This window comes from Hyperolius riggenbachi, chromosome 5, assembly GCF_040937935.1.
Source record: "Hyperolius riggenbachi isolate aHypRig1 chromosome 5, aHypRig1.pri, whole genome shotgun sequence".
Taxonomy (NCBI): domain Eukaryota; kingdom Metazoa; phylum Chordata; class Amphibia; order Anura; family Hyperoliidae; genus Hyperolius; species Hyperolius riggenbachi.
In genome coordinates, this window is record NC_090650.1 from 398065539 (window position 1) to 398082907 (window position 17369).

Below are 17369 nucleotides of genomic sequence, written 5' to 3' on the forward strand. Positions count from 1 at the left end.
ACAGCTTTTTTTAAATTCAAATTGTGACCAACTACCATTAGCAATGACCGCCATATTTTTTATCAGCCGTAAGCCCTTTCCCCTTCCCCTTTTACTGTTTTTAATTATGTTGTCTTGCATTCATGTTAAATAAAGACCTTTTGCATTTTTATGATTCTCTCTAGTCCTGTTGTGCATTTATATTGCTCCTCTACCACATTCCTTTAAAATGGGCTTGGGCAAATGTGGGCACAGGGTAAAGCCGAAAGACGGCTAACTATGCTCCTGCTGAAACTCGGGGCCATGTTAAATACGATTCCCTCTCCAAGTTGTCGCAACAATTGGGGGTTAATGTAATTTGTGCACTGGCTATTACCTTGTTTTTTTTTTCTAATTTGGGCGGTTCCTCCATTTTTTCTGCTCGTGCCGAGAAGTAAATATTTTATGCTGTTATGATTTTAAGAAATGTTGGATGAAATTGTTGGAAGTTTGTACATGGAATACAGAGTTGTTGCTCCTGGATTCTGTTCCTATTTGAAAGTGACTACTAATCTATGTTTCATGCGGATGTTGCACCACATTTGAGTGTTCATTAAGTGTATCAGGCCTAAGGTGTGCACTCACTCTCTTCTTAATTGTATTTATTACTTTCATTACGGCCTATGGCTGCCCCTAAACGATCAGTGCCACACTGTGCCGAAATTAGCTGATCCACCTATACTGGCCTGACATGGCATTTCCTTTTCTGCAGTGGCGGCTCCAGGATTTTTTTTTTTTTGGGAGGGGGGGGGGGGGGGGTGCAGAAATCCCTGACCTGTTGCATGCCTGTACAGGGTCTATGGTTGAAAGAATTAGAGGCAGAGGACCAGCACGGCAGCCAGGCAACTGGTATTGCTTAAGGCTACTTTCCCACCAAGACGTTGCACTTTAGGGGACGTTATGGTCGCATAACGTGCCCCTAACGCAACGTATGGTGGTGTTGAAGTTGGACGTCAGATTGAGCTGCGTTATGCAGCTCTCAAAGCAGCCGCTCCAGGTTAGTGATATGAAGTCCGGATCTTTTTAAGGATTCGGATCATTTGAATCGATCATTGAAAAGATCCGGATCTTTGAACCGAATCATTTGAATCATTTTACTAGGGAAGCAGACTGGGTGAAATGACTAGCAGGACAGGACTTTACCTGCACTGTACATTCTGTATGTTCCTGTTTCCTCCAGACAGACATCCACTGTGAACCGAATCTTTCATTGTGATGATCCGGATGATTCGACTCACAAAAATCCGGATCAAATGAACGATTCGTTCATGATCCGGACAACACTGTCCCACCACGAGTCTCCTCAGTGCAGTGAATATTAATTAGCCATGTGGCTGGCCGCGGAGGAGGAGGGGAGACCTCCTCCTCCAACATTACTGAGCATGTGCAAATAGTCTAACGTTGCTTAGCGCAGTATAACGTACAGCATGCAGCACTTTGTTTAAACGTGCTGCGTTACTATGTAACTAACTATGTAAAGCAACGTGTGCACTGTGAAACAGCACATTGATTTTACAGTGCTGTGAGTTAGGCTGCGTTACTGGCTGCTGTAACGTGGGACTTTAACGTCCCACTGTGAAACCAGCCTAAAAGGAGATAAATATGGCAGCCTCAATATTCTTCTCACCTCGGGTTCCCTTTAAAAGTGCAACGCAAAGACAGTGGGCCCAAGTTTTGGTGGCCCTTTCCCCAGAAAATTCACATAATTGTGAAGGTTTTCTCAAGAAAATACATGTAATGTGAGCAGATTTGCCCAGAAAATACGTTCAACCATGTCGGCAGATTTGACCAGAAAATACGTTCAACCATGTCGGCAGATATGACCAGAAAATACGTGCAATCATGTGGCAGATTTGACCAGAAAATACGTGCAATCATGTCGGCAGATTTGACCAGAAAATATGTGTAATCATGTCGGCAGATTTGACCAGAAAACACGTGCAATCATGTGGCAGATTTGCCCAGAAAACACTTCAATCATGTGGCAGACTTGCCCAGAAAACACTCCAATCATGTGGCAGACTTGCCCAGAAAACACTCCAATCATGTGGCAGACTTGCCCAGAAAACACTTCAATCATGTGGCAGACTTGCCCAGCAAATACACCTGCTAATAAATAATTTAAAAAAAAACCATTTACTCACCTGCAGCAGACCTCCTGTCTCGGCCTCCGTCCGACGTGTAGCTCCCACGATCCTCTGCCAGTCAGCAATTGAAACTCCCACTCTAAGAGCAGGGCTACGGGTAAATGGCGCCCGAAGCCCTGCACTGCAGACTCAAAGACTCCAGAGAAGGACTTCGGACGCCATTTTCCCGTAGCCCTGCTCTGCCGGAGTTGCGGGCTGCTGCTGGTGGTAAACTGACGCGGCGACTATTAGACCCCTAGTGTTAGTTCACGCTGGGGGGTGCCAATAAAGTGCTTGGACAAATTTAGGGGGTGCTTCACCCCAAAGCACCCTCCTGGCACCGCCACTGCTTTTCTGCATTTGTTTATATGAGCTTACTACCCATTATGATCATTGTACACGACACATTTTGCTGTTCGTACTTCGCATTACCCTTATTTCCGGCCGCGAGTATTGTGAGTTACGCCATTAGCGCGACCTGCGTTACTCGTTAGTGTGTGCTACCGTAGCAACGGTCACCCGACTTGTGTACTGCGGGTTGTGCTAAAATGCAAAAAAAAAATTGTAATTGCAGCTGGAAATAAGGCACCCTGGTTTCGAATCCCAGCCAGCGCACTATCTGCAAGAAATTTTTATGTTCCCTCTGCCTCTGCGCATTTCTACCAGGTACTCTGGTTTGATACGGGGTACTTTGCTGTACCTTTCCCTTTCTATAAATGTTTATTTCAATTATTACAAATTCCTTTTGGGTTCTGTGCTACGTACCGGTTTGCTTGCTGCATTTATGATATTGACACGAAAACCGAGATCAGCCCGCAAAACATGTTGCCTATATCATTTACAATAAATTTGTAACGTTCAACTTATGCTGTCAGTTGATTCATTTAAGGTAACCCAACCTTTACCTTTCAACTGCCGTATTTATTTTTCTTTACGTGCACTGCGGCACCACGTTCTTTTGTGCCTTTCCAGCCTGCCTCCTGCAGCCTAATGCAGAGTGGCGCAGGGTATGCTTGATATTTACCTGATCTGGGCACAGGATAGGCTCTCCTCTTCCACCACCGAGCGGCGCTGTAACACTGACATCCTCCTTCGGGTCCCAATCGCATCATATCATGCGATTGGGACCCAGAGGAGGATGTCAGCATTACAGCGCCACTTGGTGGTGGATATTTACCTGCGCTTAAATCAGGTAAATATCAAGCGCTCCCTGCGCCACTCTGCATTAGGCTGTGGAAGTGCCTACAGCAGCCTAGCCCAGAATTATCGTACATGAGATAACTCAGATGGTGAACCTAATAAAAGCCTCATGTGCCAGTTACCTGTCTGAGTCCTCCTTCACCACAAAATATGGAGCCGAATGGCGATTTGCTTTGACTTGTTCGGAGCATTTTTCTCCACCGTCCAGCTCCTGCTCCAGAGACGAGCTCGTGCTGCCCTCCCGGCTGACGTTGCTGCCCCGCCCTGGGCTGTTCTCCGTGGAGGCCCGGGGTGACTCCGTGTTCTGCTTCAGAGTCTGAAGTTTGGCCAAGGGAATAATGTCACAGTTCTGTGGCCGGTGCCACACTGTCCTCTGGCTACTGGCATTGTAGTAGTAGAAGCGAGAGGTATTGGGGTCAAACAGTTCCCACCACTGATTCTCATTGGTACGTTTTATCCGCACTCCTGTAGGCGGGTCCCAGACACACTCCCCGGTGATGAGATTGGCGTACATACACTCCCGTGTACGAGGCTCGATGATTTCCACCCATTCCAGCCTGGAAGACACAGGAGAACCACGTCATACATCAAGGGGTCAGAATGGGCATAACATTATTATTACCGATTCATAAAGTGCCAACATCTTTCTTGGCAATGTAATATAAAATAAATTACAAACAAGTAACAGTGACAAAGCAGAGGATACACATCAGCATAGCACGATATCCTAAGCATGTACACAGATGGAAAGTGGGCAAGACAGGATTACCAAAATAAAAACAGAAAAGAGGGCCCTGCCCATTCAAGTTTACAGCCAAAAACAAAACAAAAATAACCCAATAGACAGATAGCAAACCTAAACTTTTCCAACAAGCTAGCACTGCAAACAGACACCTCGCCTTTAAAGCTAATAGTCTTAAAAAAAAAAAAAAAAGGAAACTAGATACTTACCTAAGGAGAGGGAAGGCTTTGGTTCCCAATGAGCTTTCCCCTCTTCTCTCCTGGTGCCCTCGGTGCAGCGCTGGCTCCCCCATTTAAATCCCTCACCACAAGGACTTTGGAAGTCTTTGGCAGCCGAGTCCTCCCAAAGACAGGTGGCTCCATTCTGCGCACATGCGAGTGTGCAAGAGAGAGAATGTACGTGTGCAGTATGGAGCGGCCCGTCTTCGGGAGCACTAGGGTGGCGAGAGCAGTATTTGACCAATTTAGTCAAATATTTCTATGGGGGAGCCAGCGCTGGAACGGGCACCGGGAGAGGAGTGGGAAAGCTCTATAGGACCCAGTGCCTTCCCTCTCCATAGGTAAGTATCTGGCTTTTTTTCAAAAAAGGTTCCCATTAGCTTTAAGGCCACGTTCCCAATTACTTCCACATCACGTGTGTCCGCTCCGGACAGTATATAATGTCTGCTCTAATGGTCTGCAGTGATCCGGCTGGAGCCTGGGGCAGATGCGCTCCCACATAGGCTTTATGGGGGAACGCATCCGCCTGGCCTGCGAATATTGCAGACTGCACAGAAGTGCAGTCCACTTACTAGGACCTCCTAGGTATCACATAGAAGCCACTCACTCTCCAATTAGCAATAAGCGGAGAACGGACCAAAAAAAAAAAATCCATTCTGCACTCTAGTGGGAACAGAGCTTTAGCGTGGTAAGTCTTCGGAATAATAATTGTGGCCTAAGCTGGGCTTACAGTCTCCTCTGCTCTTTATACAAGCATGGGGGAGGGAATCTGTGGGGCCGTAATGTCTGCTGACTGCTAGATCTGTCCCAACCATCCAGAATGTCCATGTACTGCAGCGTCTTCTCCTGTTTTAGTTATAAACACAGTAGCTGATAGTCGATAAAACGTCGGCGATCAGCAAAGTGTGAATCGCGGGCAGAAAGAACCCGAGTGTGAACTTAGCCTCACACTCCACAGTTCCAGTGGAGAGTCCCTCTAAACTCATGGGACAGGAGTCAGCTGAATAGGTTTCTTCCCACCATGTGCATCCCTACTGGGCAGTAAGGCCACATTCACAGTGGTGTATTGCGGTGTGGTGTAACATCTGCTTTGTATAGGGGCTTGCTGCACTGCAATACACCACCTATGCAAATTACACAGTGCGTTGCGGTACAACAGAGTGCAGCATGGTAACGCGCTGCATGCAGTACGTTACCAGAAAACCTGTGTTATTGGTTAAAACGCACAGATAACATGCGTTGCCACCCGATCCATTGGGTGGCAGGGGACGCAACGGTCACTTTGAACGTGGCCAAGTATGCTCAGTAGAACAAAGCTGCCTGTCCACGGCTTTTTTCCTATGTGCACGAGCAAGCCCTTGTACTGGGCATGCTCGAATCTAACTCACACGTGCCCAGTAAGGATTTACAAATCCATTGCTGGGAGCAGGGCCAGAAGAAACTTGTTTGAATGGCTTCTATCACATAAATTAAAGGGGAACTTCAGCCTAAACAAACATACTGTCAAGTTACATTAGTTATGTTAATTAGAATAGATAGGTAATATAATCTATTACCCACCCTGTTTTAAAAGAACTGGCAAATGTTTGTGATTCATGGGGACTGCCATCTTTGTCATGGGGGCAGCCATCTTTTTGGCTGAAAGGAGGTGACAAGAAGCAGGAGACAAAGTTCCAACTGTCCTGTGTCCTGATAACCCCTCCCAGCTGCACACACTAGGCTTCAAATGTCAAATTCAAAATGTAAAAAAACAAAATTGCACCAAAACAGCAGAACGAGAACAACAACATCAGAAATCCCATCATGCTTTGCACAGCATCAGGGGAAAAAAGCCCGGGCAGTTTTCTTCTGTGCAGCTAAAAATGAGGCTTGTATAAGAGAAAAAAAGTTCTGATGCTGTGAAACTGTTAAAGAAACACCGAGTCTTTTCAGTGCTGCGGAGTCGACTTTTAGTCCGGAGGTTCACTTTAAGAGAGACCCTTTGCTGGGCTGCAAGAAGATACCAGAAGCATTTGGACTATCCAGAGCCTCCAACTACCAAGTTATTATTTTATTTTTCCAAGCCTCGAGACTCTTAAGGGCCCATCCACACTTATGCATTGGCTAGCAATGTAGGAGGCTGCACACTTCCTAATGCATACAATTGTGATTGATGGTATCAGCTTAAAAACCTCTGTGGAAGCCAATAGTTAACCGTATAGACCACAAATCACGTCGCTGAGACATCCTTGACCCGGCGGTAAAGGAGCTTGTTTGTAATGCAGTGATGGTAGTATTTTATATTCAGCACAAGGTCACACTGGTATATAGAGTACAGTATGTGGGCGTCAGAGCTGTGTTTGAAGGAATTGTACAGGCAGGCTGTGGAAATGCTCTCAGCGGATTGCTGGCTGTTTATATCGGTGTTGTGTGTTTTCTCAGCACTGTTTGTGCAAGCAGCATTCACGTTTCCACCAGGATATCAACAAGAAAAATTGCTAAGTGTATGGCTCCTCAACTTACCTATAATCACAACCTGTATTTATAAGATATCCACCAATACAAAATATGCAATTATAATACCATTTCTCTTATTCTAATGATGGTCTCCTGTGGAGGAATTTGCCGTTTATCAGCAAAGTCTCCCAGTGTTCTCTGCGGGCCTGCCGGACTTTAACCATGTGACTGCCGCGGCAGGACACGTCACAGGGGGGAGAGGGTTATGAAATGATTTATATTATAAATGTGATTTACATTTTTTTTATCATATATTGTTCACTTTTTGTCTATGGTTTTTAAAGTGGATTCCATTGGTCCGTTTTGTTATTTAGAGTTCAGTTCCTCTTTTAGGCCTCTTTCACAGTAGGACGTTGCGTTTCAGTGCGACGTTAAGGTCGCACAATGCGGCCCTAATGCAACGCACATAGACTTTAACTTAGACGTTACTGTGCGTTCTTTAACACTGCGTTAAGTGTTATGACGTCTTTCTTTATGCGTCTCATGGTGCGCCCGTTTTCGTCGCACAGTGATGACTATAAATTATGCGCCGATAACGGGGCACTTGAGGCGCCGTGGTGCGACCTTATTGGCGCTCTTTACATGCAACGTTAATGTTCCATAATAACAAAATAAACACAAAACGTGTATTTACGATGGAACAAAAACGGCGCATGCTGAGCATGTGCAACACAAATAACGCAGCAGATTCATTGCTAAGCGCACAGCATGCAGCACTTTCTAATAACGCTACACGTTACACACAAACAAAACGTGTGCACTGTGAATGTCGCACAGACTTAGTATTGCTGTGCGTTAGTCTGCATTAAAACATTTTCTAACGTACGACTTTAACGTCCCACTGTGAAAGAGGCCTAAAGGAAATCTGAAATAAAAAGAAACAGATTCTCACCTAAGGAGACAGAAGGCTCTAGGTCCTATGGAGACGGAAGGCTCTAGGTCAGTGGTCCTCAAACTAAGGCCTGCGGGCCGAATGTGGCCCCCTGAGGCTTTTTTTTTTTTACCGGCCCCCCACACACAAAATGTATTACTTATAGATGCGTTTGGTTACTTTATAGAAAAGGACTTAGATTAAAAAAACGAGGAACTGAATTGTTTATAGTATCAAAAACTTTGTAGAAAAACTTTATTAACATGTATTGCGAAAAACATTAAAAGAGGTTCTTCAATTCCACATAATTAATTTCCAATAAATGGTACATCAAAATACATCCAAAAGGCTGAGGCTGATGGAGCTGGTAAGGGTTATATTCTGGCTTGACTTGGTTGTAACCTTAAATGAGCATTGTGTCCTTAAAGGCAACGACACATGTTCGTTTTGGGCTCTTTATATAATACATATGCCCTTCATCAGGCCGTAACACAAAATTCTGTATGGCTCAGTCAATATGGAGGCCAGAAAAAGTTATGGCTTCCACCATAGCAGCGTTCTCTCTACATTTCGCCGTGGAAAGGCCACTTTATGCGTCTGGTGGGTCAGACGCTATTCCACTTTTTCTGGCCTCCATATTGACTGAGCCATATAGAATTTTGTGTTACGGCCTGATGAAGGGCATATGTATTATATAAAGAGCCCAAAACGAACATGTGTCGTTGCCTTTAAGGACACAATGCTCATTTAAGGTTACAACCAAGTCAAGCCAGAATATAACCCTTACCAGCTCCATCAGCCTCAGCCTTTTGGATGTATTTTGATGTACCATTTATTGGAAATTAATTATGTGGAATTGAAGAACCTCTTTTAATGTTTTTCGCAATACATGTTAATAAAGTTTTTCTACAAAGTTTTTGATACTATAAACAATTCAGTTCCTCGTTTTTTTAATCTAAGTCCTTTTCTATAAAGTAACCAAATGTTTATACAGGCAAAGTGGATTGCCTTCTAAAAGGACTGTGTTTTTGGATCCTTCACTTTTAGAAAAAAGGATTGCACCCTAATATATATATATATATATATATATATATATATATATATATATATATATATATATATATATATATATATATATATATATATATATATATATATATATATATATATATATATATATATATATACATATACAGTTACTTATAGATGCGGGCAGATGCATATTTAAATACTCGTGGCTCCTATATAGCATATCAGTACTGGCACCACCCATCCACAATGGAGGCCAGAAAGCAGTAATTCGCTGGTTTCCAAACAAATTCTACATCAGGTGACGCTGCTGTCCAACTGGACTGCAGGTGACAACTGGACATCTGGGTATGTTTCACTGTCTGACCTGCAAAGACTTCTACATCATTTTATGTATACTCCGGCCCCCCCAGCAGTCTGAAGTATGTTGACCCGGCCCTTGACCCAAAAGGTTTGGGGACCCCTGCTCTAGGTCCTATAGAGCCTTCCTGTTCCTCTCCCAACGCCCCTCTTCAGATCCCCTGCCACAGGAGGCTTCGAAAGCTCAAGTGCTCCCGAAGATTTCCGAAACCTCCCGTAGTGGCAGAGAGCAATCTCCGACCCACAACGGGGGATCCAGCGCTGGAATGCGGACACAGTAGGAGGAACTGGAAGGCTCTATAAGACCCAGCGCCTTCCCTCTCAGGTGAGTATCTGTATTTTTTTCATTATCATTATTATTATTTCGCTTCGACTCCCTTTAAGACAAAAATCTGGTCAATTCTTCACTGGGATTAAAACTCAGGAAATACACCACTTGGAGAACTCATTAAAAGCTGCGAGCTCGCAATCAATATCTCCACTTAGTGTAATGGGGACACGGCCCACACAGGGCAAATAAAGCGAAAACACTCGCGCAAAGCCCAGAAACCATCATTAAACAAGCTGCACCGATTATATTACGACTGTCTTCCTCCCCGAGGCTGCTGCGAAAACGATACAAACTACAATAAGCCTGATCCTTTCCTGACCTCCCCGATGTGTGTATCTGCTGTCTCTGCACTGGATACGGTGAGATCAATACATAAATAATAGATCAGGGCAAGGACTCGTACCACAAGGTAATCACAGAATACTATACGCTACTAGCGAAACCTGCTAACCATAACAAGCACAGCTTTCCTACAATCCTTATGTGTTGTACATGTGGATTACGGTGAACATCTGTATTTATAGCTCTATGCATCTGTTATTTATGTTTTACTTGTGCTTGAGAACTGGTCTCCTCCCTTTTGTTTTAGGCACTACATTGGATCTGAAGAAGTGGTCTCAGACCAACCAAGCGCATTACCTATGCTTAAAGAAAACCTGAACTGAACATTAAAAGTCAAAATAAACATACACAAGTCATACTTACCTCCTGTGTAGTCCACTCCTCAATCTATTTTTCCTCTCCTGCATCCTGTTTGTCCACTGTGATCAATGGAATTCTCCGTCCTCCATTTTGAAAATGGCCATTACCCCATAACAGCTTCCTGGTCAGCACACTGTTAAACTGTAACATCACCCACTTGAGCCATAGGGAAACATGGACACATCAGTTCTCATCTCAGCTGTAACTGACAGCAACTGATATATAACTGACAGCAACTGATATATTTCAGTTCTGACAAAATGTTGTCAGAACTGGAAGGCATCATTATAAGAAGAAAATGGCGAGCTTCCGAGAGGAACTGATGGCAAGGTAACTATGTAATGTTAACCACTTTACCTCCCTTGCTACGCTTATCTACTCCCCACAAAACTTTACTTGAATCTCAGGGGAGTAGATAGGCGTACTTGTGGTAAACAGTGTGCTGTATGCCCAATAAGCTATCTGATTATGTATATAGGGTATCATTTTAACCGTGACAAGTGAGAGAATAGATTTTGTGGTGTTTGACAACTGAGGGATAAGTCATGTGATTTTTTTTACCGGAAAACTGAATGAAAAGCAATAAAACTGTTATTTACATGTACTCTATACCCCTAAATAAATACTAGTAAAAAAAAACAAAAGTGACATCATTGAAAAGAGAATACATAGTTACCCTACGGACTTAGCTTTTAAAATATGTATGCCATGAGAGTGTATTACTGTTAATCATGAAGATAAGGGCTTTTTAATTACTGATAGAGTACAATGAGAAAACAAAAAACACAAACCAGAAACTAATATATTATCGCCATACATTGTACTAGGAACATTATTTAAATGTTGAGATAACCAGGACAAATTAGCAAATACAATGTGTGGGTTTTACCTATGGTAACATTGTTTATTTGAAAACTATAGTGCATGGAAATGGAGAAATAGTGTATTTTTTCTTTTTTTTTTTCTCATTTTTCCCTTTAAAATGCACAGATAATAGCATAATTACTAAAAGCAAATATCACCCTCACAAAGCATAATTTGTGGCAAAAAAAACAAGATATAGATCATTTACATCTGATGAGTAGCAATAAAGTTATTGGTGAATGAATGGGAGGAGCGCTGAAATGTGAAAATTGCTCTGGATTTTAAGCAAAAAACCCTGTGGAGCTGAAGTGGTTAATTTGAAGTTACCTCATGTGTTTATTTTAAATAATTTTACTCAGTACAGGTTCTCTTTAAAGGGAATCTGAAGTGAAAATGTACTTATGATATAATGAACTGTATGTGTAGTACTGCTAAGAAATAGAACATTAGTAGCGAAGAACAGAGTTTGATATTGTTTCCAGTACAGGAAGAGTTAGCTTCACTTGTTGTTATCTATGCAAAAGAGCTTCTCTAAGCTCTCTGACCCAACTTGGGACGGAGATAATCCTATTTTCTGATGCACTTCCACATCAAAGAAACCGTGAGAGGTCCAGTGCAAAACAAAAATCGATAGCGTAATCTCAAACGCTAAGCGTTTTATGACGCACTTTTTCAGAGCAATTTCAGGCATGTGCCTAGTGATTTTTTAGGTATGCCTAGCGATTTTTGGAGCATTTTGGTGCAGCAATTTTTAATTTATTTTTTTACAGTTTGAGCTGGAAGTGAACAGCTTTTTCAAAAAAAATGCTTGGAAATTTGCTCTGTTCAAGCATTTTTTAGAACGACTAATGCATCTAGTGCAATGTGATCCAAAATACTACTGTATCCCAATACAATGCATGCAGTGTGTAAACAGTGGCAGTGAAGCATACTTTTGCTTCACTTTTATGCTTCACTGTAGGCAATGCAACAGTCACATAACATGAGGTGCGACTTTTTGTTCTGCTGCATTGCATTCCTGTTTTCACAGGTAACGCAACGTAGCTCCCACTGTGAACTTAGCCTTACTAGCTAAAAAAACTCATGTCCTATGAATATATATAATATACTAATAATAATAATAATTCCTTTTTTGTATAGCGCTTTTCTCCTGTCGGACTCAAATCGCTTATGAGGCAGCCACGAGAGCGCACTCAGTACGCAGTAGCAGTGTTAGGGAATCTCACCCAAAGAACTCCTTATTGAATAGGTGCTGGCTTACTGAACAGGCAGAGCCGAGATTCGAACCCTGGTCTCCTGCATCATATACACTCGGTAAACGGTGTTATTCCTGCTTTTATGGCGACAGACTTAAGTTTTCATAGTGGATAGTAGATTTGCTCTCATTTTTATTGTCTTGTGTTCCCCAGCTCCCCTGTTGGGAACACAGAAAAATCGTTTCCCATACTGTATTCAAATTTTCTTTAATAAAAACATTTGAAACTAAAATGCCTCCGTAAATTTGTCTTGGGAACGTTTTATTTCTGTGACCGTGGATGTTGGAAATCTACAGAAAATCACTGCAAATACTCTGCTGCATATTATAGTAAGTGGATTTGAAGCAGAAAAACATGTGATTCAAGCCCAGCCTCTCAATGTTTGTCCAATAATTCAGCCTCCCATTTGCCAGCCAGCGACCACCTGCCAGAGGCAATTTAATGCAGTTGAACAACAGTGTCTGTAATACCATGAGGGTCAGCATTTGACACATGGTCTGGTTACCTGGCAGCAAAATAAAAAAAAAAAATCACCATGACCCTCTAGAGCAGGGCTTTTGAACCAGTGGTAAGCGTACCACCCGTGGTGCTTTGCGGCTGCCCAGGTGGTATGCGCCGGGTCGGTGCCGGCACCACTCTCCACAGCCTGCCCGCCCTCCCTCTCTGACAGACCTACAGATCAGCACGGGACCCGAGCGGCACACAGTTACGTCGCACAATTCAGATGTGAAGTGACGTCACTTCCTGGATTCAAAGAAACTTGCGCGGCTGCTGGGTGCCGCTTGGGTCCCATGCTGATCTGCAGGTCTGATGGTCGCCGTGCTGATCTGGAGGTCTGAAGAGCCAGGTGAGCTACCTGTACTGGGGGCAGCATACTACCTATAATGGGGGCAGCATACTGCTTATAATGGGGGCAGCATATTACCTATGTGGGGGCAGCATACTGCCTAAAATGGGGGCAGCATATTACCTATAATGGGGGCAGCATATTACTCATAATGGGGGCAGCATACTACCTAAAATGGGGGCAGCATACTACCTATACTGGGGCAGCATACTACCTATACTGGCGGCAGCATACTACCTATACTGGCGGCAGCATACTACCTATACTGGGGGCAGCATACTACCTATACTGGGGGCAGCATACTACCTATACTGGGGGCAGCATACTACCTATACTGGGGGCAGCATACTACCTATACTGGCGGCAGCATACTACCTATAATGGGGGTAGCATATTACCTATAATAGGGGCAGCATACTACCTATAACGTATAATACTGGGGGCAATTTTGTACCTCTGCTGAGGGCAGCACTACGTAATATGTTGGTGCGTTATAAACACAATAATATTAAGTGTGCACACTTTATCTTTTTTTTATTGAGTTGTTGACATCTTGTAAAAACGCTGGTGGTACTTCAAAATTTTCATGCGATAAAAGTGCTACAATTTCTGATAAGGTTAAAAAAGCCCTACTCTAGAGCAGGGGTGTCAAACTCAAATACAAAGTGGGCTGAAATTGTACACTGGGACCAAGTCGAGTGCCAACCTCAATGTCTAGTGGCCCCCTCTCTCCCTTATAAATATCTCAGGTGTCAAATGGCCCCCCTCCCCTATAAGTTCTCCAGTGTCTAGAGGCCTCCACCCTCCGCTATACAGTACCCTGGTGTCTAGCGCTTTCCCCCTACCTCCCCCATATGGCTTCTCTGGTGTTCTAGGGCTTCATCTCCAATACAGCCTCCCTGGTGGTCTAGAGTGAGCCAAACTTAATGCAAAGTGGGAAAACCACTTGACGCCAAATTGAATGGCTCTGAAGGCCAGATCTGGCCCACGGGCCGGAGTTTGATATGTATGCTCTAGAGTGGGGGTAGGGAACCTATGGCTCGGGAGCTAGATGTGGCTCTTTTGATGGCTACATCTGGCTCACAGAGAAATCATTAGGGGTTGAGTCACTAAGCTACAGCTGGCTCAAGCAGCGCAGCTCAGTGTGGCAGCGCAAGTAATATTTTCAAAGTAGGCACGCTACTGCTGTAGCACGCACTGCTAACTTACTCATGCACTCCCCACACGAACAGAATCAGATCGTTATATCTCACCAAGCATGACTGGGTCATACCCGGAATTGGTTTTAGCAACAACAGGGCTCGCTAGAAGCGAGAAAAACAAAGACAGTGCAAAACAAATGACAATGCTCCATAGGTACAATGATACAATGACATTTAAAAAACAAACAAACAAAAAAAACAGCTGCTCCAATTGTACACAGTCAGGTCCAGTAACTTTGTAGGACGAGATCCTTGCACTTTGACTGGGCAGCACGGTGGCGTAGGGGTTAGCTCTCTCGCCTTGCAGCGCTGGGTCCCTGGTTCGAATCCCAGCCAGGGCACTATCTGCAAAGAGTTTGTATGTTCTCTCCGTGTCTGCGTGGGTTTCCTCCGGGCACTCCGGTTTCCTCCCACATTCCAAAAAAAAACATACAGATAAGTTAATTGGCTCCCCCTAAATTGGCCCTAGACTACAGTACTTACACTACATAATATAGACATATGGCAATGGTAGGGATTAGATTGTGAGCTCCTTTGAGGGACAGTTAGTGACAAGATATATATATACACTGTACAGCGCTGCGTAATATGTCGGCGCTATATAAATACTAAATAATAATAATAATTTGATTGGCCCAATAGGCTGCCTGTTACTTGACAGGCAGCCTATAGGGCCAAAGTGCAGGGATCTCATCCTACAAAGTGAATCAACCCTCAAGTCAGCTAGCTAATTGTACAAGCTGTTAGTCGGTATTACTCCTGTCTGGCTCTCAAGTGAAATTGCTGCTGTTGCTGAAACCCAAGAGAAGCTGAAGACGTGTCTGACACTTCCACTGCCCGGAGGATCAACTGTATACACATCACCATGGCAACAGGGACATGAGCCCTCTGCTGCGCATGCGCACTGTCACAGATTGAAACATACTGAATGGCTCTCACAGAAATAAATTTTAAAATATGTGGCGTTTATGGCTCTCTCAGCCAAAAAGTCTGCTCTAGAGCACACATACCACTCTCTGACCCTCTGACCCACATTTGGCCCGCAAGTAGTTTTCTCACATTGCATTGTGTTTGGCCCACTCTAGACCACCAGGGAAACTATATTGGGAGTTAAGCCCTAAATCACCATGGAACTGTATAGTAATAGGACATGGCTATGAGACACCCTGGAATTTTATAAGGGAGGGAGGAGGCCATTAGACATTGAGGTTGGTCACGACTTGGTCCCAGGGTTTAATATTGGCCCACTTTGTATTTGAGTTTGACACCCCTGCCACAGTGGGAAAGAGCACTGTGATTACAGCATTAATAATGGCACCATTGCGATTTCACAAACGGCATTAGGCCTCTTGCCTACTACATGCTGGTGTGATTCAAACACTACTGCAGTCAAACAGACCAGCAGGGTTGCCAGGCAACGGATATAGCTCAAAAGGAAATACATATGACAGCCTCCATATACCTCTCACTTCAGTTGTCCTTTAAAAGGAACATGAGGTGAGAGGAATACGGAGGCTGACCTATTTACTTCCTTTCAAAGAATGCAAATTGCCTGGCTGTCCTGCTGATCATCTGTTCCTAATACTTTTAGCCACAGACCCCGAACAAGCATGCAGATCAGATGTTTCTAAATGAAGTGTGACTGGATTAGCGTGTGTGATTCAGACACTACTGATGCCAAAGAGATCAGCAGGACAGCCAGGCATCTGGTATTGTTTGAAAGGAAATAAATATGGCAGCCTACCTATTCTTCTCACTTCAGGTTCTCGATAATGTGAACTAGCAATGGATATTACACAAAAAAAGTCTAAGTTACATATGGTGATCCTATCTTATTCCCAGTCTAATGACACTTCCTATAGGTCAGTGCAGCCTATAGTAGGTATGTGCATATAATCAGCCGAGCACCCGCTTCCCTTGCAGTATTTCACAGAAGTGACATTTTATAAGCCACCAGCAGTGTCACAGTAATAGAATTCAGACAGAGATTTCCTCTCGCTCTCTTTTAGCCTCCGGTTACAAGTTCACAATTCCTGATATGTGAGACGATTAAAATAAAACCGGCGGTAGAGCAGAGTCTTGTTGGAATGGTAGAAAGGTCAGCTGGTTTTATTGGAAGCGTGATGAAAGCTGCAGCACCTCTGAAAAGTGTCAAAAGAAGGAAAAATGAAACTTAAAAGCTGCACTCCGGGTGGACCAATAAACACACACGGCTCAAATGCGGTACATGAATTACAAATGCATTCTTTGTAATTCTATGCAGGAAGTCTCGTGATTCAGATAGCTTTAGAAAGAAAAACAAAAGACACTGATTTTCTTCACTGTACTCCGAGCAGAACAAACTTGGTCACAGCTGCATCCAGCTTTCTGATTGGCTTGTTTAAAGCTGCAGCACATGGATTAGATCATCACTATGGAATCTCCTATAAGCAGGCCCACAGTGTATTCCACACAGTGTATGACTTGCCCCATTACACTTTCCCATAAGTCCTATAATCTGAATAGCGTTGAATAATGTTGCCAGGTGGAAAATGGCCTTACTGGAAAAAAAAAAACACAGGTCACCAGAGCAGTTTATTGCCATGTTAAGAATGACCTAGGCTAATTTTTAAAAAGTACATATATTTTTGGTTTTCACTGACGGCTTCTCTTGATTAAAAAGCCCACTTCATTTACATTTTTACATCTGCATTTCATGCACAATTGCAAAAACTTGACTATAACTCGCTGCTTCTTCTCACTCCACTCCCCAGCCAGCCAAGCCAGGGCCAATCTCTACATATCATCAACACGGAGCTACAGCCAGGATTCCCCCTCTGCTCCAACAGATTAGTCACACTATTACAAGTCCTAAGAATAAACTATATCCTAAGAATACATTACTTTTGTTGATTGGGGGGGGGGGGGGGGGAGAAAAGAGGGTTAAATCGTTTGTCCTGGAAGTCTTAAAGAGGAATTTCAGTGAAAATAACAATGAAAAAAGTGCTTAATTTTTACAATAATTATGTATAAATTATTTATTCAGTGTTTACCTATTTCCTCTCCCTGATTTACAATCTGACATTTATCACACGGTGACATTTTTACTGCTGGCAGGTGGTCAGTGG

At 43.5% G+C, this 17369-nt stretch overlaps 1 protein-coding gene across 2 annotated transcripts in view; it reads right to left on the reverse strand.

Moving 5' to 3' along the window:
* ARHGAP39 (Rho GTPase activating protein 39) overlaps positions 1-17369 on the reverse strand; it is a 314835-nt gene that overhangs the window by 212178 nt on the left and 85288 nt on the right. For both annotated transcript variants that reach the window (XM_068237894.1, XM_068237893.1), the window contains exon 2: positions 3467-3901. In XM_068237894.1, coding sequence (XP_068093995.1) covers positions 3467-3901 — 435 coding nt within the window. The remainder of the gene's footprint in view (positions 1-3466; positions 3902-17369) is intronic.